The sequence below is a fragment of the Strix aluco genome, chromosome 1 (assembly GCF_031877795.1).
Source record: "Strix aluco isolate bStrAlu1 chromosome 1, bStrAlu1.hap1, whole genome shotgun sequence".
Lineage (NCBI taxonomy): Eukaryota > Metazoa > Chordata > Aves > Strigiformes > Strigidae > Strix > Strix aluco.
The window spans coordinates 129,799,752-129,824,986 of NC_133931.1; the positions used below are offsets into that span (position 1 = coordinate 129,799,752).

Here is a 25,235-nt window from a genome sequence, read left to right on the forward strand (position 1 = left end):
AGCTTCAGAGCCCTAGGAGGAAGTAGAACACTAAAAGCATTATCATAAAAGATTCCTTCAAATGTAAGAGGTTCATTCCAGTCATCTTCTTGGACTGAATCAAAGCTGTAACCATTTAAAAAAAAAAAAATCCACTAAGATTGCTTGAAAACATGGTTGCTGGAACCGACTGATGTTATACATGTGTGACTTTGATACAAATGAAAAGATCTTTATCAATTTTATGTCTAATTTTATAATGAAAGATCAAACAACTCTGAAGTTTGAATCTATTAACAAAAAAAATATTAAACCAACTAAATTTCAGATAGGTTTCCTGTTTTCTTTTCCTCCCTCAGGACTTTTGCCAGACCGAGATGACACAACATACTTTTAGAAAGTACTTATACAAATGCAAGATAATCCATCTCTGAAAGCATAAATTATTTCTCCTCATGAAAAAAGAAAAATCAAAAGAAATGTTAAACAGACACAGTCAAAATACAGGAACATCAATCCCTCTGCTTCTCTTCCCAGGCATAAACGTTTAGTCAAACATTTCAAGCTATGATCCTCAATGTAGCACTTTGCTGTGAAATTCCCAGGAGAGGAGTTGGTATACATATTTTAATACTAATAATGCAAGCACGTTCTATCCTGGGAAGAGGTCCTCCCTTACAGATGCAGAATATGAGATAACATGATGGGAAAACTTCATGATCATTCTTCTAGTTACAGAGAGTCTTCCCACCTTCTACAAAAACTGGTCATGGCTATCCCTTTCCTTGAGCCCATCCTCTGCAGAGCTCATCAAAGGTCGACAGTGAACATTTCAGCTCTTGGAACATATAGAAAACTTTCTGACAAGAGGGACATGAAATGAAAGGAGTGTCTTGGGGAAACAAAAGGCAACAGGGAACAGGAGAGGAGCACAGGATTTATTTTATCCATTCTAACAAAATCCATCACTCTACTAGACACCTTCTAGGGAAGGTTCAAGCAGTCTTGGACTAAACAATAATAGAATCATCTGCCTACAGCTGCAAGCAAAGGTCATTCTTAATGATTTGGAATGCTACATTTGGTAAAACAGTAGATTCAGGGGATTTATAAATCTAAAAGAGAAAAAAAAAAACCATGTGCAACGTTTCCACAAAGAGATTACATCTGTTAGTGAATACAGATCTTTGTGCTGCAATTCATTTCCCAAGCTGGGCATTACTCAATTTTGATATAACAAAATCCTATGGAAGCAAAATGCAGTTTGTCTTTATGATTTATCTCTTTGCCCTTCCTATCTAATATTTTCTGAAATAATATTCAAAATCTTTCTTCTTAGATACCTTTATAGTTTCAGTAGGCACTCCAGGCTCTGGAACTTTATCCAAGTAAGTAGTCAAGTCTTGATCCACGTGTTCAAACACTAATGTTAACTTGGTCTCTCTGTCTGTTCGTGACACGGTGCACACATCAAACAATCTGAGAGGAGGAAAAAAAAAAGAGGAGGTAAGTATACAGGAACCAGTACAGACATACATACCTTGCAGCTCATACATGTCTATTTAAACTTCCTACAGGATATAAAATGGAAAAAAGAGCTTTCCAAAGGTAGAGCAATCTTTGAGCTCTTGATTCATCAGATAACTACTGATACATCAATAATATCATATCTCTCTTTCATGCATGTATTCTGAAATAGGATTAAGTATTAAGAATTCATCATCTGTTTAAAGTAAAATAATTACATGAAAAGCAAATATTTTTTGGACAGAAGGACTAGAGTTAATACTGAAAATGACTTGATATTTATCCAAATTCTATTCTGCAGCACTTACAGTGATTGAAAAAAAAAATTGAGAGAAACATTTTTGACAAAAAATATACAGGGTGTTTGCATGCATCTTCAGTTTCTTCCCACATAATTCCCATGTTCAGCATTACACAGCTTTATAATTAAATCTCCTCTGGCAGAAACAGAATTTTTTTGCTGATTACTCTTGCAAGTTCCTGGACGCAAGGAATACCTTCAGAGTCAGGATACAGCCTGGAAAAAAAGCTTTGTGCACAAGATGCCCCTACTAAGAAAGCTTTCTTCTCCCATCACTTTCTGTCATTCTTTTACATAAATGATAATACCTTTATCATTTCACCTTGTTGCACAATGTCAAGTTAAAACTAATCTGCAAAGCTCTTTATAATGTCACATTCCTATCTGATTATTCTATTTCCTATTGTTTTCTCTTTCTAACTAGGATTTCTCTCATCTTCTCCACTTCATCTACCTTAACAGCTTTAACCACTGTTTTACCTGTTTCACAAACATCTGCCCATCCTTCTATGCTTCACACCTATACTCATACCAGTGACTTTCACTATCCTTCCTCAAGTCCCACTTCTACAAAATCACAATAGGAAATCATCTTACAGATGGAAGGATGCTTGTTCCCTGCTCACATACTTTACTAATGTGGTTATTCATTTAGTTTTAAATTGTACAGATCAGATTGCCTTCCTCTCTGCAGCGAGGCAGAAAATCAATTGCTACTGTTATTAGGTGACACTAGATTTAAAAAATATATGAATACAGTTATTGAGAAAACGTCTATACAGTTAAACTGAAGAACCTATCATTGATAACAGACCAAAGTAGTGTTGATACTGTTGCTTATTTTGGTCAACATCACAGCAGTTATGTTGTTTTACCACATGTATCTTTCACCCTCTTAAAATAACTGCTTTCCTTACTTTGTGCAAAGTGCAGGATTTCTGATAATGTTATCAAGTAATATTTTTGTTCTTTGTCGTAGGACTAAAGGCTTTATATGCAGGATCTGTAGACAACAGATCACACACAAAGCCTTGGGGATCACTGCTTTTCAAAGAGGACATCTGACAGACTAGGAAAACGCTTTGTACCAAGTTTTTACTTCTTACCTTAAATTTCACAAGAGAAGGGAAGATGAGAATTTGCACAACTATCTGTGAAGACTGTAATCCATGTTTAAGAGAGCAATATGTTTCACTTGAGATGATATAGATTTAACAGTTAAGGCTGTGGTCCCACTTTAACAGCATTTCCTAAATAATCTTTTATCAGACACTTGAAAATTGTTTATTAGCCAGCATGTTTTGAAAATGGATGCATGCACATTCCTTTTAGCTCAAAGAAGCTTTTCAGCGACTAATAATTTGGGAACCGGAGTTACAGAATATGGAGAGACTGTCACCCTAACTCTACTAGCAAGACTAATCTGTACTTAATCTGTAATCATCATATGAACAAATATTAATTAAATTATTATGGTAACATAGTGACTGTAACAGTAAATGTCTCAGCACATCGCTCATAAAGACAAATACTGTACTCTTTATGATTCCCTTAATGGGGTGTACATGGAAGACAGATGTCCTGTACACAGTAAATCAGTTTTGTGAAAAGTCACAAACCTTCCTGAAAAGTGAAATTTGCTGGTATTTGGCTGGAGGTTAATAATCTGCAATATATTTATATAAATCAATGTGGAATGTAGCCAGACTGCCTATAACCCCAACACATGCAAATAGAGAGGAGCCAGACAGGTCTGAACATCTGAACATAAACACTGGAAAATATTTCCAACTGTATGATTCCTTTGTGTTGACCTACATTTACCTAAAAATGTTCTAAAACACCTTTTCTGCCAGGTATTTAATACACTGGCAAAATTATCTTTTCAACTATAGCAGAATTATAATTCAAGAAAAAAAGGAAAATAGGTTTCACTGTATAGAATATAGAAGCAACATGTAATTTCCAACTCACTGTGGAGGGAAATGCTGATTCTCTGTTTAATTCTTCTGTATGTGGCTTATTTTATTCTGGCATTTTCTGGCACAGCAAAATAAGGAACTCAGAGGAGTGAAATTCTAGTCACCTATTACTGAGTAATAATATTATCACTGAGTAATAAAATTATCTTTCCTTTTTAAACATCTTTTATGTGAAACTCTAAATGCTTTACTGTTAATAATAAAAACTCCAGATCCTGCACCAGGCTGGGTGGAAGCACATTGTGTTTACTCACAGAAAATACAGCTGCTGCCTTAGAGAGATAATAATTTAAAGCACACCTCATATGAATCCGCTATATTACAAAAAGACAATATCTGTCATTGCCCATGCTAATCATACCCCAAATAGATTGAGAAAGACATAGCCTCTTTATTTAGTAGTTTCCATGGGGATAAAACTACTTTTTATAAATGATATTCTTTTACATCCACTGTGAGAAAATCTTCCATAAAATTGTCGTCTTTAGCAGGAACAACTCTGCAGTCTACAGTGCACATCTCTCAAGCCATTTCCTCATGATTTTCTGTACATGACGGGTTAGTTTTGCATGTGATTGCTCTCTGGAACAGGCAACAGCAAAAGGCCTTTTATTTAAAGAGTTACTATGTGGACACTGTCCTAAGTGAAGTAAATGCACCTACATTAATACAGGATTTCCATAGCGAATACTTTGTAAACACAAGCCCTGCCCTTCTATTGTACTTACAAAAGAAAAGTAAGATCCGCTATGGGAAATCCTGCAAGTATGTAACAAGATGTTTGGCTGGGAGTCATACACCGCCTGATGCGTTGATCTGAACTGGAAGATTGTTGAACAGACACTTAGGGAGTACCTGTGTTTTAATGCAGACATTTTTTCAAATTAATTGTACTAAAGTAAAAAAAGCTTATCAGCAACAAATCCATGTCTCTGTTTTATTTTATGTGTCTAGTGCCTAGTGGATCTTACTATAACCTAGCAGAATAGCTGTCTTCCTACAAAAATACTTTGTTTTTTCTGAACACAGAAAACTAGATGATGTGCCTTGAAGTCTCCATAGCTTCTTATAACATGTCATCTGACAAATGCAACCTCAGTTCACCTTCATTTTACAATACACAGTCTGAATGCTTAATGTTTTTATAAGAAAAGACACAGTTAACGTCAATTCCTTTGAAAACTATTGCATATACTGACTGGTATTAATTTAGTAACTGCTTCTAGAAAGTCCTTAAATGTTACTGGACTTGCTTTTGACATGCTCTGAGAATTGTTATAAAGTAACCCATTTTAAGTGGAATAAACATTTCTTTCCTGAGCAAACTGAGATAACAGCAATGGAGATCAAACCCATCAGACCAAGCCATCTGCAAGAAGTACCAAAAACCAGATCTGACTGTATGACCTGAAAAACTGTAGGTTCTCTTGGCTATTGTCAAACAGATAAGTAAGTACATCTGGAAAATTAGACAGATCACAGTCAAAGGGAAGATCAAAGAATTGGATACTTGCGGCCAAAGCATCCAAAGGCTTATTGTTATTTTTATTGCAGTAGGACTAATCCAACATGAACACATATCCCTTTACTTTGCTAGTCATTCACAGCACTGAACAAAAACACAGTCCTTGCCCTCTAAAGTTTTTCAATAACATGGATTTACTTTAATTTTCTTGGGAACAGTGTCTTATTAGGAAGTTACTTCCTAGCTTATGCACGACAGAGAAAGAGAACTGGAGCCACTGATTTATGAGAAGGAGAAATGCTTAAGAAGACAGTGGTGTGATAAGTAGTGGCATAGTAATATGCAACAGTTTTAAGGTTTCATAAGTCTGGACAAAGACTCAGATGGAATGAGTTTGGTGGTCTCAACCTAACTCCAAAAGGTATTTATCCACATGGCTGAAAACCAGCACAGAATTTATGTATGATTGACAGTATTTACACAAACACCACAAGATTGGGATACCAAGACTATTACAGGTCATGATTGAGGTTTATTGACAAATATGTGAGCTTCTGCTTTCACTGCTTTTGACTCAGATTAATCCTGTGAGTCCATAATTTTCAAGGGACAGAAAATTTCAGCCTCTCAGACCCAAAAGCATTGAAGAATGACAGTCAGGCATCGTTTGAGTCCAAATTTCAGCAGCAGCCTTAGACTCTTCTGTTCTCTGGAAGCCACTCAGCAGCACGACCTTCATTCACCCCAACTGCTTGAATTATGTACTCCTTGAAAACAACAGCTTCCTCCATACTTTTAATATTAGCTACCTTCTCCTTTCCTTCTTTTGAAGAGGAAAAAGACTCTACTAACAGAAATCAGTCTCTACTTGGAATCAGATATACCCAATATATTGTAACAAAGGGGTCATATTTCAGATGAAGAAGACAATAGCTGGGCAAGGGGAGTGGAACATGTGCTTTACGAGAACCATGCCCCACGTAGCAAAACAGGAAATAGAGCTTCACACTCTGAAACGTATGACAGAGCTCTTACCCTTTGTTCAGGACATGTTGCTTTGTCTCATCTTAATCAGCAGTCACCTGCTCCTCCATGCCTCTGAAAGCTGGTATTTCAGAAATAGATTTTTCTCACTCGAAGGAACTTTAGTGAAGTACTTTTAGATGAAGAAAGAGCACATGAAGATGAACAGGCCACTAAATTCAAAGTATCTCATATTTTAAGCGCATTTTTTCTGGGATAACATTTGTAAAGCCATGTAGTAATGCAAGACCTAAGTTCCATTTTCAAAAGTGTATGGGTTCTTCAGGAGCTTCCCAATGTGCTTGTCACTCCAGTTGCAGCTGCACCAATGTGCCTCACTTCTCCATGGCAGACTGCAACATAATGCAGAGACACTTAGACCATGCTCAACTGACCCACCTCTGTACTGAAAACGTACAGCGTGACAGTACAGTGCTACCTGCAGCATGGTAAACCAGTCCACTGTGAGCTCCATCCTGCAGCACTCAGATGTCCAGAGTCATTCATTAAAATAAGCTTGGGAATCTCTACACTGCTCATGGCAACTTTACATCTCAAATCTTTATTCTCTACATTTCTACTTGGTTCTTGGAGTTTGTGAACATTTTTCCTGCTTCGCTACCCTTCCAGGAAAGAGTAGCAGGATCTCTTGTCTTCAGAAGAAAACTCTTTCAGGCAAATAGCAGAAAAGGGCAGAACATAACATCAGATAAAATAAATGAATTTATCTAGGACAGGCAGATGTTATGCAGATAGATGTTTTCAACTGCAGCCACTCGTTCATTATCTGCTGTGCACAGAGCAGAAAGAGCTACCGGGAAGAAGAAATTGCATGATGAAAGCAAGGCAGCAGAAAGTCTTCTACTCCAGAAGACTTCAGAGCAGAAAGACCTACTCCAGCAGAGCCCAGCCAATATTCTTGCTTATAGCCCACTCACCAGTGAGGTTTAAGGGAAGGAAGGGGGATATTAGGATGACAAGGCAATCGTTCATCTGCAAGCTGAGCTTTGTGCTGTAATTTTTTCCAGTCTCTCTCCCTTTCTGACTTGGAAAAATTATTTAAAATGCTTAGCTGTATAAAAGAGGTTTTTGTTCTTTAAGTGTGTGTGAGGAAGTGAGACAGAGAAAGTGACAGAGAGAAATAGATGCTCTTGAAAGTGAAGTAAATAGTACTGGCTAAAGTCCGATAGTGTGGGCTGACTGGGCAAGCTTTCAACGCTCAGTACCGACTGCAGCCCTGACCTGCAACACCCCTGCTCTCCTGTGCTGGGCCCCACTCAAGCAATGACGAGCCCTGGTGCCAGACTGAATGGTTTTGTGATGCAGACAAATGTCTGCTCTGATGAAACCACCAAAACTAATTTTTATTTTCAACAGAAGCCAAGATTTGTGCCCAAAAATTGAAAAGGCCAAGTACATTTACTCACTGTGCCACCCAAGTCACTAAAAGATGCAGTTGTTAAAAGAGTTTTACTTCAAGGAAAAATATGCCTGACAGGACATTCTCTGCATCTCTCCTTGTTCATAGCACTATGCTGTCTTTTTAGCCCTCACACTGCCATTTCTTGTTCACCTTCTTTGAGAAGGGAGATTATTTTTATTAGGCAAGGACCAGAAATGGATCTGGTAAGGCTCAGTAATTCAAACAATATCCTGCCTTGCAGAACTTCACTTTCAGGAGTCGTCCTACAGCTCACCAATTTTTGAAATACTTAACTCCTCACCAGTCCATTAACAGCTTCATATCATTGCAATTGATTTTAAATCCAAACTGGCCACACACTGAGCAACTGCCATCACCAAGGGAAAATATCAGCCTGCTGGTGCCTATGCTTATTCCTGTGTGCTGCCGTACCAAGCAGACTGTCAGATTCTCTCTGTGAGGGACAGGCCAACTCACCCCCAAATCAGAAAAATAATGTGGCCTGTTACGAAGACAGTCGCTGACAGATTGTTTAGGATCAGCAATAGCTGCCTGACCTATTCATAGTGCTCTCATGTGATCCTCGAGCAAGCAAATGTACATGGCCTTTCAGAGTCACATACACTGACGTTAACAGTCCTGAGAGCTTCCAGTAAGCTTCCATAAGCTTCCAGTTCAGAGTACAAATTAAAGATGCTCCAATTCATTGGTAGTGCATGTGCATCTTTTATTGTTTTAGATTTTCTGCAGAATACCTTCCTCAGGGAAAGCTGCATTCCTTTTTACATTCCCTAAATTGCTCAACATGTAAATAAAACTTAAGTCTGAATATTTATTTTGTTTAATTCAAATGGAAGGAGCACAGAAGTTATTCTGGACTCCCAGCTGTATCTATCTGGTGCAAGATGGGATACAACAAAATCCAGTCTTTATTCATGTGTAGCTCACAGCCAAACTGATTGTTACAGACTTCACATTTCAGTTTACGTTTTGAATTCATGCTTCTGCCAAACCTACAGGATCTAAGATGATCATCTCTTTCCTAGATTTAAATAAAACCAACAACTCATCTTCAGAAGATTTTACAATAGTATAAATTATCATTCATTCTTTAGCATCTTAATAATCTAATCTATCTACACTTGAGACTTAATGGTGATGCCAATATACCAAAAATAACAGAGGAAATAATAACCCTCCACTCCATTTAAAAAGTATTCACAGCAAAAAATCGAATGTCCTGTTTGATACTCTGTAACATCTCATATAGTTTTTTAAATCCTTGCAGTATCACAGCAGTTCCTCAGGTACTTAATTCAGCATTTTTTAAGTGGCAAGTAATTCCAATGCAAATTTGATTGAAAGCTCTCACTTTTTAGAGATACATGAGGAAACCTAAAAAAAAAAAAGCAGGTACTGCAGAAGACAACAGAAGAGGCTTACTGTTTTGATGCTTACCATCAATTCAGGGACTGCTGTTCCTGAATGACCTCCATGTCACTCTACAGCCACGATTCTATTGGGAGATGGCGGCTGTACACAAAACTCAGGTTCTGTTTGAATCTGAATGAACCTTCCAGTGTACGCTAAGCCCTCAGGAATATAAGCAACCACAGCCTGACTGATAGTACTTCTGAAGGGCAAATCTATTCCTCAGAGCCATTGAACAAGTAAGGTAAGGGGGCTTGCTAAATGGTGCAAATACACCTGAGCCCTGATCATGTTGCTAGGAGGAAGGGTCAGTAATGGTAGCAGCTGAAAGGAGCCTAAAGCTGGTATGGTGATGGTGATGAGGAGGGGAGAGAGAGCACTAGGTGCAAAATGTCTTACTGTGGTTCTTTTACTGGCATTAACAACAGTTTTGATTAAGACCCTCAGAAAAGGTATTGTTGTAGTGATTTGTAAGATACCGACACATTAAAGTCTTGTAAGAAAATACATTTCTACAACGTTTCACAGGTAGAGATGAGACCAAATGGTCTGTGTTTCTCAAAGAAGAATCAAGACCTGACTTTTAGAAGGGGAAAACTTCCATGGTTCAACAAGACTATGAACTCCACTGCAAAAGGAAAAGAGCAGGAAAATAGAAGAAAAAAACTTAAAGAAAAATAAAAGGCTAAATTGGCTAAAGTTGACAATACCAATACGCACAAAGTAGATGAATAGTGTATATGTTGGTAAAGACAGCTGTTAATTTGAAAACCAAATTATTTCTTTTTACTCCTTTGAATTATGTTGTTCTAATGTATTCAAGGAATTATTAAGGAAATCTGCAGGCTTTTTAGTGTAACATGCTGTGTACTCATGTATTAAACAGAAAGCAATTAGTGTACATAGAAGTAAAACTTGCACAGTTCACTGTCATGCCCATTTGTTTATATTTGGGTTTATTATTATGTATCATTTCTTAAATACAACATTCTTGGCTCTCTAGATGACATTATAGCAAAGAAAATCCTTGGTAAGAGAACGAGACAAGCACTACTCTGGGAAATCAGGTGCAAACTTCTTACAGAGTCTGTTTGTTTATTGCTATGACAGCACGGTCAGTTGACATAACACAAGTTTTGGGCAGTATTTTATGAAATGTTTTTAGATCTGTCAGTACAGAAATGCAATTTTTGAGTTAGGGTAGTAGTGTGCAGAAAAAACGTATCAAAGATCTTGATCTTGCAAGTCCACTAGCCCTGAACTACCAAAGAACTTACACTGCGCTTAACTTCCAGCATGCAAATAACCTAAGTGACTTCTAAGGAAGTATACATCATCTAAAGCTCTGACTCCCTTATATGCCTGGTATCTTTCAGAAATGAAAGCAGAGAAGAAAAAAAAAAAGAGATTTTTGTGCACATGGAATGAAAGACAAAAAGCCAAAACCAGTAATTTTTCTCTTCCTTATACTCAGCTATTCATTACCTGGACAGAGCAACGTAAATCCCTGTATGCCATTTAGGCCTGTATCTACTACAATAGTTGATGTTTGTGATTCGTGGTCTGGCTTCTCTTACCAATGCAGTGAGAACTCTACAACTTGGGGCCCTGCATGTGAGCTCCCCTTTTGCATCTCAGTGTCCTTATCTATACCACAGCCTCCTCTTCCTAACTTTTTAATTACCTTCAGGACTCAAGTTAATTCTTGAATATAGCCATACATCTCAGAAAATGGTGTTCATGATTTATTCCAAAGAGTTCATCACAATATTTGGTTTTCTTTAAATTCTGAAATGAACAAAACTGTGAACCATTGCTTTCCCTGGGGGACTAGAAAAACAGCAACTGATATGAACAGCTCTTAGTATCTTACAACTGGAAACAGCAATTTAACACCACATATTTAAGCTGCATAAAAATGTGGTATAAAAATAAAAATTAAACTTTTAAAAAATGTCTAAATCAGATGAAAGAATCTGCTTATGGATTAACTAAAACTGCTCAAAATTTCCTGAAAACAAGCACAGTGGTTGGGTAGTGAATGCAGTTGCCGCATTCACCAATAGACCAAGTGAAAATTCAAAAGGTGTCCTACATTTTGTGTGCTGATTTCCACACATGCTTGTCCTGCATGAGGTTAAAAGACATAAAAATAAAGACGCAGTTCACAGTGCTTTTTGACCACTTCTTATACACTTCGCTGCCAGGTATATTCCCAAGAAGCCCATGTACCATGATGCCAGGGGCACCATTAACTTCAGACAAAGGGAATTCCTCCATTCAGTTCAGCAAAACCTGGAAGGGAGGACAGTGAACCCAACCAACCTCCCTGTGACACTGTACTGTGTCCTGTTGCCACACTTAATATGCTACAAATCACATCACATCTGCCCAAAAGTAAATAGCACTCAGGTGATTTCCAAAAGTCAAAAGACAAGGGCAATTGCTCACATGGGTAAGAAATACAGACAGGATTTGGCCAGGTTTTGGGAGGCAGTCAGATTTACGCACCTAAACATTGCACTCCTCTTCATAAGTGTAAAAGAAAAATTGAGTGGCAGAGAGTAATATATACCTTTATAAGAGAAAAAAACAGTGAGGGGATATTTATTCTAAAACTAAAGCATTAAAACTAAGGGAATACAAAGTTAAGTTAACAAATTCAGCTTATACAGAAGGCAGATTTAAGGCTTGCAAGAAAACTAACAACTCCATTGAATGTAGCTGTCTGGCTACCCATTATCAGACAGCTCAAATGCCATCCATCTACACAACAGCTAGAAGAGCTGGTGGAGTGCTGAGCTCTCCTCTCAGCTTCCATGGAAGAGATATAACTCATGTAACGGAGCTGCTCAAGGGTTTGGTGGTTAGTGTGAACAGGTCATGTAGCCTTCATATATTCAAGGGAAAGAAATAGGTTGGTTGAATCACTTTGGAGGGGGTGGGGGTAGTGTCTCTCCCTGCTTGCTATGGAAGACACCTAGATGACTAATTTAGACAAGATGCTTGAATTTAACCGAATTTAGGAGAGATCACTCGTTCCCACGAGGACTATAACTGAGCAATTTTACTTGATGGGATTCCAGATTAAGTTCAATTGACTTCTGAAGATATTTAAACATATTTCTTCTCATGAGGAACTTAAAACAAAATGAGAGAGTGGATGAAAGAAAAAAAAAAAAAAAAGACGCTGAAAATGCCTCTGCTCTATTCACTCAAACCCCCACCGACCAGGATCAATCCTAAAAAGCTCTGCACACAAGAGCCTTTACCTAACCCTCATGAAGTCAGTACATGTATTTAACTGGCTTTGGCTCAAGTCCAGAATTTTCTTTAATTTGAAAGGGAGTTTCACCTGTGACAAACTTGCAGGATTGAGTTTAATATTCATGTTGTACAGAACAGAAACAAATGGGACTAATAAATCTTCAATAGAAATTTACAAGATTCTTCTGGCTTAATAAATTTAGCCAGGGGGCAATTGCTCTTAAACACTCGATAAAAAGGATCCTCGTTTCCATTAGCATGCAAATTCCTTACATGTTTCATCAGAGTTTAAGACATTACACCTTAAACGGTTTTAAAACTGTGGACTTCATGGCTGCTCTTTTTCCCATTCACAGTCATCCATGCCTTGGCTGACATGTCATTTCTTCTACTAAGCTGTCCTTTTTTAAATTTTAAATTAATTCATAGCACACGCACATGCAAATAAAACTAAAAATGTCTATTTCTGTAAGATTTTCAGGTGCTTTCATCTTCCAGTTCTTCAGGTAGATGTCTAATGCACGTTTCTTCCTTTTCCAGCCAGTTTACATGGCACTGTGAGCCAGCCTTTTAAAGATTAATGCACACGGAGTGAAGTATTCTACAGGCTGTACAACTCTTTAAGTATTTCCTTTAAGCTCTTGCACACATATGTAAAAGAAAACAAATTAAAGATTATTTGCAGAGTTTGGCAATGAAAATGAGGTGTTAGTAGCATTTTGAGCTGGCAATAAATTTTATTCGACTGTTTTATTACTTTGGGGCAAAGGCAAGTATTTCTTTTGGGGCGTCTTTTAGCAGCATGAGATGAGGGTTTTCATTTTAATGCGTGGATAGTTTTGAAATAAATTCAGCATTTTGTAAATGATAGTGTATGTCAGATGTAAATACATAACAAAACTGTATTTTGGTTGTTTTGCAACAAGGTTTTTCACATTTCTGAAAGAAACGAGCAAACTATAATAAATCTTGCAAAACAAGGTCTGGTTCCTGGAGCGCTAAAACATTTTTACGTCTAGGCAAATTAAAACAAAGTACATCTACCCAAGCTCTGCAAGCAAAGGAGAGCACGCTCTGTGGAGTCCAGGCATCCAGTGTCAGCTCAGGCTGAGCTGAGGAAGACCTGAGGACAGCAGAGTGGCATGGCTGAGGCTCCGCAGGGCTAACATGGCTACACAGCTTTCAGCTGGCTCAAAGCGTCAGCAAAGTGAGTAGGCATCTGCCTGGGAACGAGGCAGGGCTGGCTCACATCTGCTTGCAGATGCTGCATGGACTTACAAAGAAGTGGACACAGATTACTTAAAATCATAGAGCAAGATGGTGTCAAAACTGTCGAGCCTTAATTTGCCAGGAATTATCACTTCAGGTCTGTCCTGCTCTTACACCATTCCCTAAGGTATCTGCTCTTTCTCACTTCAGAAAAATACTGGGTGAGATGGAAATTATTCTAACTGTTTCTAAGCCATATATGAATTGTTTTATGAATGTAAATATTTTTATTTCAAGAGTAAGTCAAGAGACATCGAGGGCTGAAGGAGCTGCTCCTCATTATTTTCTCTAATCCATCCCCAAAACACTACAATCATCCTATTTACTTCTGTTTGGAGAAACAGCATAGAAACTTATACCACAGCTGATAGTCTTGAGCCTTTGTACAGTTGACTAAACAGGCAATGCTACACACCACATAGGGCTCACAGCATCAGCTCAGTCTACAAAAGCCTTTTCTGGCTGTGGTCAGCTTGCCTATTCCAGTGACACACGACTATTTTTCGATTTCCATCTTTTGTCCATCTAACAGAAACAATTACCCCTCTTAGTTCTTCTTTACAGCTTCCACTTATCTTCTATTTAAATATGTAGCCAAGGAAAAGATAAATTTTCACACTGTGAAATACATGTAATCATACTGGACATCATTATTTATGTACAATTTTTATATGAATGTTCATGCTTATTGCACCATAGGCTTTTAATGGAGGCATCGCTGGACTACTAATGATATCAATTGCTATATCATGTAACTTCTGTGTGTGTGAACACTTATCAGTGGCACTGGCCTACAAAGACAAATATGTTTTTTTCACCCACATAGCCAATAGACAATGGAATAGCAGGAGTTAGAAAATAAAATAAGATTCCAAACTCAAGGAGTCAAGAGTAATTAAGCTGAATAGATACAGGGAACACATTAAGGAAATGTACGATCTAGTAAAGATATGGCTGCATTAATTGTAAGGGGGAAAAAAAGTCATCATAAAACTGTCAAGATAAGTTATGTGATTTAGGAACTAAGGTCCCAAATTACAAAATAACCTATGTAGTTAGGTACATCGGTACATTTGAGAATCACCTGTTGTCCAATGTGTCACTTCTCGATGACTTTCAATTAGTACCCCAATGCTTAAAACATAAGAATATAGGATTGGAAGAAAAAAAATGAGACTAGTTGCTTGCATTAATAAGCACCCACCCAACAGACATTTATGAGGATGCACAGATACCGCAGGCCACAAGATGCTTCCTACCATCCCGCACCAAATGCAAAGCTATAACGAGAACTATGGCCCTGGAGCTTTTCCTTACAGCACATTTTAGTTCGAGAGCCTCATCGTCACCCCAGGTCCCTGCAGCAGTAGGATATTCGTGAAATAAAACTCCTAAGTTATTCCAGGAAGCTGACCTCTACCATTTTACACAGGATATTAAATAGACCCCAGCTGTCTCCACTTAGAAGTGACTTAGTTCATATGTTTTATAAAGGTCCATTCAGCCGCTTTCTGAGTTATCACAGAATTGAAGTGAATTTCTGTGAAGAAAAAGTCAAACTTTCTGGTGATTTCCCTTACCTACTTCTCATGCAGGCATGTCTTGGTTTTCAAACATCACAACTGGCATCTATATGTTTTGAAATAAGAATCTGTGTCTGGATTATGAAAATATTTGACTGAGAAATAACTGTCTCAAGTCCATTTGGAAGAAACATACACAGCAGAGGGTTTTTTTTTGCTAAATCCAGGAAGACACGGTAGTCTTCATTTCCATGAATGTCTCTGTACACAAGCCCATATGGTATATGACTATTGATCTAAGCTCAGTACAGTCCGCGTGATTTCACTCCAGAGGCAGAGATGTGACATGGATTTAGATTTTCCAAAGCACAAGAACACTTTTTCAGGCTTGTGAAAACGACAATGATCAATATATTAGAAATGCCATAATAATCAAGTCCATGCAGAAAATTTTAATTAAATTATTTCAAGAACTCGAACAGTCTTTTTAAGAGCCTCTATTTAAAAACTGACAAGAAGATATTGCAATATTTTTGTATAAAGGATGTGCTCTGGGATGAATGAGTTCTGGAACTGAGTGAATAATGCAATTTAAAGATGGCAATTTCATAGCTGAAAGAAGAAAGATCAAAGTGACTTTAAATTTTACAAGATTTGAAAAATTTTAAAAAGGGTCAATATTAAAAGGTGACACATAATCCCATCATCTAAATATTCCCTAAAGCCTCAAAAAATATATATTTGTACTGCACACGGGAGGAAAAAAGCCATCTTTTTCAAAAATTAGTTCTGCTGCTTTTAAATATCGACATCCCCTGTTCAATTGCCTGCTGCAGCGGACTGTGCCCTAGTTAGGTTAAGCCATTACATGTTTACTCTTTTGGATATTGCCTGGGCTCTTTGCCACTCACATCAAGCTTTATAATTTTCACTTACTCTTTCCAGAATACATTTAATAAAATTTACTATTTTATTATACTTAGGGGTGAGATGGCATTTCAGTTCCAAGTTCCAATTTTCAATGTCATGTAACTTTTAAAAAACAATTAGCTTTTGGGATTCTTTTTCCTGGCTTGACCTCATTCCCTTTCAATTTTTTTCTTTTAACTTTAAAAGAGAAAACTGTTCAGACATTTTTAAGGCACAGACTTTAAACTAATTGCATCCTACATGTCTAGCAATCCTCATCCGTGTTACAAAATAATAATTCTGAACTTCCTAGTATAAATGCAGTCAAATCTTGAATTTTCATGGTCTTTCTTCTCCACATATACACGCACACATATATTTAATATGCATATCCAAACAGCTTAAGGGAGCAGCTTATTTGCTTTACTACAATTATATTGTCTAAGTGGTTCCATAATAAAAAAAGCTGTTTTCAAGCTTTGTAAATCAAGCTATAAAAGAACTAGCTCCAACAGACATTCAACATAAAAAATGATGGAGCAGAATCTGTTAGCATTACTGATTGATTTTAATTTTGCAGGCTATTACTGAGAAATGTGGGCTGACATGTTTTATGATTATGGAAAAATAAAAGTTTAAATTTAAAAAAAAAATTATTCCAAGAGATAAAGGTATAAGTACCACTGCTTTCCAAGCACTCAGGTCTTGGGTAATTCAGAGTGGAATATAAATTAGACACCTGAATTTTCCAGCTACTTGTAATTGTATTATCAGGTAATTTTCTTGAAAGGAATTTGAGGCAATGAAACTATGTGTAGCATCAGAATTTTATCCATAATGAGATAATTAGCCCATGTAGTGGCAAATCCTGTATGAGACCAGTATGGCAGAGTGAAGGGAAATGAGAAAAATACACAGAAGAAAAGCTTTGAAAGGTGCCTTAAACCACTTGTAGGCTGCATGACTGACCATCTCCAACACACATCTTCAGCTACTCTTCCTCTTGTAAAAGATTAACAAGTTTTGACCAAAATGGCTTCTGCTGGAGCTTAAAATTTGGTACAGGGTAACCAGGCAATGTCTACCCATTTCAGCTGCATTCTGTTCCTCTTAGTACTTTAATGCCAAGCACAAACCTGAAGCAGATAGTCTGAAGTCAGCACATTTCACAGAAACCTACACTCTGCTATTAGGAAAAGTACATCATTTTTGCCAACTGATCCAGATACTATAGACTTTGGTAAAAGTTCCTCTATAGCACTAGCTGAAGTGCATGGAGCTCTGCCTGGGGATGGATGAGGAGCCAACCGAGAGCATATGGGTCAGGATTAAAGGGAAGAGAGGGACAGGAGACATTATAGTAGGGGTCTGCTACAGGCCACCCGACCAGGAAGTCTGAGCAGATGAGGCCCTCTGTGGACAGATGGGAGCAGCCTCATGTTCATAAGCCCTGGTCCTCATGGGGACTTCAACCACCCTGATATCTGTTGGAGGTACAACACAGCAGGGCATAAGCAATCCAGGAGGTTCGTGGAATGTGTTGATGATAACTTCCTTCTCCAAGTGACAGAGGAGCCAAGGAGAAGAGGGGCTATGCTGGACCTTGTTCTCACCAACAAGGATGGTGGGGAATGTGAAGCTCAAGGGCAGCCTTGGGCGCAGTGACCATGAAATGGTGGAGTTCAAGATCCTTAGGGCAGCCAGGAGGGCGCACAGCAAGCTTGCTACCCTGGACTTCAGGAGAGCAGACTTGGCCTCTTCAGGGATCTGCTTGGTAGAGTACCATGGGATAAAACCCTGCAGGGGAGAGGGGCCCAAGAAAGCTGGTTAACATTCAAGGATTATCTCCTCCAAGTTCAGGACTGATGCATCCCAACAAAGAGGAAATCAGGTAAAAACACCAGGAGCCCTGCATGGATGAACAAGGAGCTCCTGGACAAGCTCAAACACAAAAAGGAAGCCTACAGAGGGTGAAAGCAAGGACAGGTAGCCTGAAAGGAACACAATTGAGAAATTGTCTGAGCAGCCAGGGATGAGGTTAGGAAGGCCAAAACCCTGATAGAATTAAATCTGGCCAAGGATGTCAAGGGCAACAAGAAAAGTTTCTGTAGGTACATTGGTGATAAAAGGAAGACTAGGGAAAATGTGGGCCCACTCCGTGAGGAAATGGGAGAGCTGTTTACCTGGGATATGGAGAAGGCTGAGGTACTCAATGACTTTTTTCCCTCAGTTTTCACCAGCAAGTGCTCCAGCCACACTGTCGAAGATGCAGAAGGCAAAGGCAGGGACTGGGAGAATGAAGAACTCCCATCCTAGGAGAAGATCAAGTTCAAGGCCATCTAAGGAATCTGAAGGTGCATGAGTCCCTGGGACCTGATGAGATGTACCTGCAGATGAAGTGGCTAAGCCACTATCCATCATATCTGAGAAGCTGTGGCAGTCCGGTGAAGTTCCTGCTGACTGGAAAAGGGGAAACAAACCCCCCATTTTTAAAAAGGGAAAAAAGCAAGACCTGGGGAACTACAGGCCACTCAGTCTCACCTCTGTGCCCACCAAGATCGTGGAGTGGATCTTCCTAGAAACTATGCTAGGGCACATGGAAAATAAAGAGGTGACTGGTGGCAGCCACCAAGGCTTCACTAAGGGCAAATCATGCCTGACAAATCTGGTGGCCTTCTATGATGGGGTTGCAGCATTGGTGGATAAGGGAAGAGCAACTGACGTCATCTACCTGGACTCATGCAAAGTTTTTGAAACTGACCCACATGACATCCTTGTCTCTAAATTGGAGAGACATGGATTTGATGGATAGAGCACTCAGTGGAAAAGGAATTGGCTGGATGGTCACGCTCAGAAAGTTGTGGTCAACAGCTTGATGTCCAAGTGGAAAGCAGTGACGAGTGGTGTTCCTCAGGGGTTGGTGTTGGGACTGGCGCTGTTTAACATCTTTGTCAGTGACATGGACAGTGGAATCGAGTGCACCCTCAGCAAGTTTTCTGACGACACCAGGCTGTGTGGTGCGGTCAACACGCTGGAGGGAAGGGATGTGCCATCCAGAGGGATCTGGACGGGCTTGAGAGGTGGGCTTGTGCAAACCTCATGAAGTTCAACAAGGCCGAGTGCAAGGTCCTGCACATGGGTCGGGGCAATCCCAAGCACAAATACAGGCTGGGCGATGGGTGGATTGAGAGCAGCCCTGCAGAGAAGGACTTGGGAGTGTTCGTTGATGAGAAGCTCAACATGAGCCAGCAATGTGTGCTTGCAGACCAGAAAGCCAACCATATCCTGGGCTGCATCAAGAGAAGCGTGACCAGCAGGTCAACAGAGGTGATTCTCCCCCTAAAGTCTGCTCTTGCGAGACCCCACCTGGAGTACTGTGTCCAGCTCTGGGAAGGACATGGACATTCTTGAACGGATCCAGAGGAAGGCCATGAAGATGATCACCTTTTGGAGCACCTCCCCCTATGAGGACAGGCTGAGAGAGTTGGGGTTGTTCAGCCTAGTGAAGAGAAGGCTCTGGGGAGACCTTATAGCAGCCTTCCAATACTTAAAGGGGGCTACAGGAAAGATGGGGAGGGACTCTTTATCAGGGAGCATAGTGATAGGATGAGGTGTAACGGTTTTAAACTGAAAGAGGGTAGATTTAGATTAGATATAAGGAAGAAATTCTTTCCCGTGAGGGTGGTGAGGCTCTGACACAGGTTGCCCAGAAAAGCTGTGGCTGTCCCCTCCCTGGAAGTGTTCAAGGCCAGGTTGGACGGGGCTTTGAGCAACCTGGTCTAGTGGAAGGTGTCCCTGCCCATGGCAGGGGGGTTGGAACTAGGTGATCTTTTAAGGTCCCTTCCAATCCAAACCATTCTATGATTCTATGATAATACTGATTTCTTATTTGAATACCTCCTCTAATTTCTCACAGTTCAAGTGCCCTCTGATTTTAATACCAGCCTTTTGTTCCCCCACCCCAAAATAATTTCATATTTACTTTTGTAAATTCTCTTATTTACTGTACAAACTCCCTACTAGTGTTTCCACTTTCCACCTTCGAACTTGAACCATACTGACTGTCATTAAACTCATCTAGCTGGTAGCAGGCTACAGCTGGGTGTCCACTCTGCATTAGCCACCTGGGCTCTCTCTGCAGTCAACAAGAGAGAGGCAAGCATTTCCAGAAGGCAATTCATTCTGCTCCAGGGGGGGTATGGAGGGTGAGTGGGATGAATTATTCTCAGAAAGCACATCCTCTCACTGCACTCATTATGGGGAGACTAAATGACTAGGATGCAGTATACTTTTAATATACAGATGGTTAAAGTTACTTGTCTGCTCACAATTATCTTACGTTCCTGTTTTATTTTTTTATGCATGGCTATGTGTACCTCCTGTGCATCCATAATGATATATTGGAGCAGAGCCATAAAAGGGCTGGAGAAATTCTGGTGTCTCCCTTTGACATCCCCCACCCTTCCGGAAAGTTTGAGGAACAAATACATTTAAACTGTCCTGCTATATCTAGTGCCTAGGAAGAGGATATAGATCCAAAGCAGCAGCCAGAATTTCCAGTGACTGGACAAAGCATCACACCAGGGAAAGGTGTATGATCGAAGTGACAAAATGTGCTGCTACAAATCTCTGTTTAAGTACCTACCGTGTTAAACCTAAGTATTTTCATATCCTTTCTCTTGACTGCTGATTTTTTGATTTACCTCCTGTTTCTTAATCTCTCCTTTCTAAAGCCTAGTTACTACACCAAGTTTGTGAACCATCCCTTTCCCAAAAATATCAGATTTAATTATTGCAGCCACTATGACTCTGTGTCTTGACTATAAGAATTTCTTAAACCAGCTATTGCAGGTTACTTCAGGCTATGTAGAGAGTGATCTCTCTTCCTTGTACTCCAGGAACAGCTGCTTCATTGATGATGTCTGTTAAACTTTTTCTGATTTGACCACTTTATTATGAACAGTGGTTGAAATTGTCCTTTATTACTGTTTTAGTAAACTTAGTTGACTTTCTATCTTCTTCCAGAATTATAGGCTCAATATCCTTTCACTGATCTAGAGAACGGCAGAAGATTTACATTTGCTTTTTATGACTTAAGCTTTGTTTCTGCAGAATGGTCTTGTCCACTTTCAACTTTGTGTTACTGGAAATCAAGCTGTCTTTGAAATGTATTTTCTTACAGACATCACAATATCCTATTGATTTGGGACATTCCAATATACTTAAAATGTCTTCTAAAAAGATTCCCTCAACAGTGTTATTCACCTATCTGGGTTTTATCTGTAGCCACAAATACCTTTCATTTTTAGTCAAATGGGTTACCTGACTCTTCTGTGCAAACCATGGTCTTTAGTTTCAGTCTCATTTCTGTTTGTATTTTTTCACTACTGCATAAAGATCTGCCTTTGAAATAACTGACATCTCTAAAAGATGTGTTAATCTGACCAAATAAAATTAGAAAGTAATAAAACCTTCTTGATTTCTTAAGAAGAGAGACAACATGAATAATAAGCAGCACAAAATTAAGTAGCGCCAGGTAACTATTTTTTTTTTTAAATGATGTTACAAATGCAAAGGCAATGTGATGAACAGGATTCCATGCAATGAAGAAATACAGGTGCTCAGTTCTGCAGAAGTACTAACTTGTCTGTGCCCTTCTAAGAATGCCAAATCTTTTAAGTTTAATGAGACATTTAATTCTGATTTTCAGACTATAGTCATTGATTCAAACCTCTCTGGGTATGGGTATTATTGTTTTGATTAAAACTTGTTGCTCAGCATTTTATAAAAAGCAGAGATGAACATTAAGGCAACAAATTGATTAGAGATGTCTGCAAGGAAACCACAAAGATCAGTGAGTAGGCCTATCTCCATTAACAATCTAGAAGGTTATCTAAGGATAAACAACACACTAATTAAAAGTGCAGATGCTGCTCAATCTCTATGTTGTAAAGATCACAAGTACAAACAGAGTATGCTGTTAGATAAAATTAGCAAAATGAGATTCACCTTATAACCTACTTTCTAGTAGAGAAAAATAATACAGGTCATTAACTTTCACTGTCCTGAAGAAACCTGGAAATCAATAATAAAGGTTCTAGTACTGGGCTAGTGACTAACAAGTTAGACATAAACTTTCAATAGTTGCAGCATCTAAAATGTGAATGGTAAAGTCTCAAATGTGCACGCTTGATGGGACACTGCTGCACAGTCTGCCTGTCCTAATGCATTTTTGTTCATCTTATCATTAGAAATTTATGATTTGAACAACCAGAGCTGTTTGAATCAGTGTAGCTCTATGGACTTTAACTTCACCAGCAGAAACTCGAGCCTTAAATTTACAGCTGCGTTCTTGGATTAGATGGAAGATGTGGCTGCAACTTCCCTGTTAGTAGCAAGTGTTAGGCTGCTCACATAGATGAATAGTTAACTGTGCATATTGGTTTACAGAATATAATACAAGAATAACCAGAAGATGTTCCTTCAACTGCAGCCTTCTCATTAAAGTATTGAATATATGAATATCCACTACTGCAAAGTCAGAGCAAGAGCACTTAAAGATCGGAACCATCTTTTCTGGAGAATATCATCTGAGAATAATTTATCGAGGGGTTGTCATTTATTATGAGACATACTGATATTCTAGACAGCCACAAGAGTTTTTCTAGGAAAATTATTTGATCACCGGTAAAGGCAACTGAAAAGCAAAAATCATATATAATACATAATACTGTAAATCTGAAGAATCTAATTTTATCTTTAATATGCAACATAAAAAACCATCACATTTATATGATGAGGAAGGGGTAGAAAGTCAAAGCTAGGAGAATGACAGAATATGGAAATCTTACTAAGACTTACTAAAAGAGATAGAATTTTAACATTGATACAATATGAGAAACACCATATTTCTATTTATATGTTGGATTTTATTATAACTTTATTCAAAATGCTGTTGCTAAGGATGTTTAAGTTTGTTGTAAATAAAAGACTTTCATATCCTATATCTGTTTTTCATATCACGGGTTTTTTTTAAAATGTATGATTATGTATTTCTATGCATTAAAGGTTTCCAATTTGTTGTAGAAACACTCATAAGGAGTCCAATTCCTTGTCATAATGAGTCAAAGTTAAATGTGACAATCAATAGCTTCACAGCCCTCCCTTTTTATGGGAAGGAGCTGAGTGGGCAAAGTCCTCTAAGGTTGTTTCACTTCATCGGTAGCTGTGTATCCAAACGAGTCCTCCCCCAAACATCTAAGCACAGTCAGTACATTCCCAACTCCTACTGCCAAGTTAAAATGAAAACGGTCTTAGTTCAGAAATGATTGAGGTGGTTTGCTCTAATCAAATTAAACCAGCCAAATGTTCTTTTCAAAGGTAACTGTCTACTCTGCAGCTGTATGCAAAATACCACATCAAATGTGAAAAAAAAAAAAAAAGTGATAGAATTCTATCCTTACAGTAGAGCCCTGGCTCCACAGATGAAGAGAAACAAAAGCACCAGTGCAGCTAGGAATTACATTCACAGAAAGCTACTAGGAATATGCTAACTTAAGAAACAGTGAACAAAGTACTGAAATTTCCAGTTTATAATTAATTGATTTCAGGGAAAAGGGAATTCTCTGTCATTGTTAAACAGCAGCAGACACCTTCAGTTATTTATCACAGTGACCACACTTCAAACAGATATTAAAAGTCTAGCCAAAGCTTCACATAAAAGAAAGAAAAAAATCACATAGGCCTTTCCATTCTATTTCTCACTTCCTTTCTCCGTTCCTACCAAAATATCTAACATTCTGCACTGACTAATGTTGCAAAAGTCCAAACTCAGTAGGTTTCATTTAAACTCAGTATGATTCATCTGCACTAGAATTGAGTTTTCAATCATTAAATATGGGAAATTTCTGCAAAGATGAATTCATATGTGAGTTATTTTTTTATTTTCTATTACTAAGAAAAGATCAGTCACCTGTTAATGATAATCCAGAGTGATAACCAGTCAGTACCAGTATGAATGCTTTTAAAGCAGTATGGAACTTTTTGCTAACTTTGTAAATTGTTTGCTAGGTATGTCATCGGAAGTCTACCCCAGGGCAACTCTTAACAGTATCATCAAATATTCCAGTATACTCTGTATTTAGGTATCCGAAATCATCACCTGGTCCTAAAATTACGTGGGATGCTCCTTAGGCTAGAGACCCATCTTCTTCTAAAACCCTAAAAAGACATCTAAAGCATCATATGGAAGAGTTTCTTATTACTCATATAAAACATTCTTTGTTCTGCCTAAAGAGAACACAACTGTGTTATAGAATTTTGAGGCCTGATTTTAAGAGGATTATTTAGTGGAGTATTTCCCTGTGAACATTTTCTAAGGATGGGACAAATTTTCAAAGGCTAAGGGTAAATAAATAAATAGGAAAATCAATACAATAATTTGGATGCAATGAGGTATTTTGAAACAGTTTGGAAATCAACAATCACCTTTCCACTCTCTGATGATCATCTCATCAAAAGCGTCCCAAATGAAGATTTTCCAAATGGAAAGTTACAAAGCACATGGTGAAAAAAAACACTCCTTGGAAAATTCTGAAGTAGTTTGTTTATTAAATACAAACGCTTTAGTTTAAAGGTATAGCTGTTAAATAACCATGCATGTGTAATCTAAAATATTTTTCAGAATCTAAGAAAAATATATGAAGAACTGATATAGGAGGAGAAATTACCGCTCTTTTGAATGAAAAAACACAGCTTAGTTATATATGTATATGGGCACAGTTATCTTTTGATAGTTTGTTAGATGATTAAAAATCAACTTGTTCAGCAAAACTGGAAAACAACTAGATTTCATACAAAGAGTAAACCACAAATGGTCTATATACAGCTGCAAAGTTTTGGAATGAACAGCAACTTCTATTTTATTTAGGGTTATGGAACTTTATTAAATAATTTGAAAACTTCAGAACTAAATTAAGTCAACTAAGAATTGCTACAAAGACAAATAACCACGTCTTGATGGCTAATTCACATTACTGCTATATCAGGATAGTCACATTATTTATTCTGCATGATTTATTTTAGCTTTTAACAGAAAAATTCTCTAGAAATAAGGCTTCGTTAATGCAATGCATGA

At 38.2% G+C, this 25,235-nt stretch overlaps 1 protein-coding gene across 1 annotated transcript in view; it reads right to left on the reverse strand.

Annotated features, from left to right (window-relative positions):
- CDK6 (cyclin dependent kinase 6) overlaps positions 1-25,235 on the reverse strand; it is a 141,509-nt gene that overhangs the window by 106,535 nt on the left and 9,739 nt on the right. Inside the window, exon 3 of the mRNA XM_074835630.1 lies at positions 1,323-1,458. Within this exon, the coding sequence (XP_074691731.1) occupies positions 1,323-1,458 (136 nt within the window). The remainder of the gene's footprint in view (positions 1-1,322; positions 1,459-25,235) is intronic.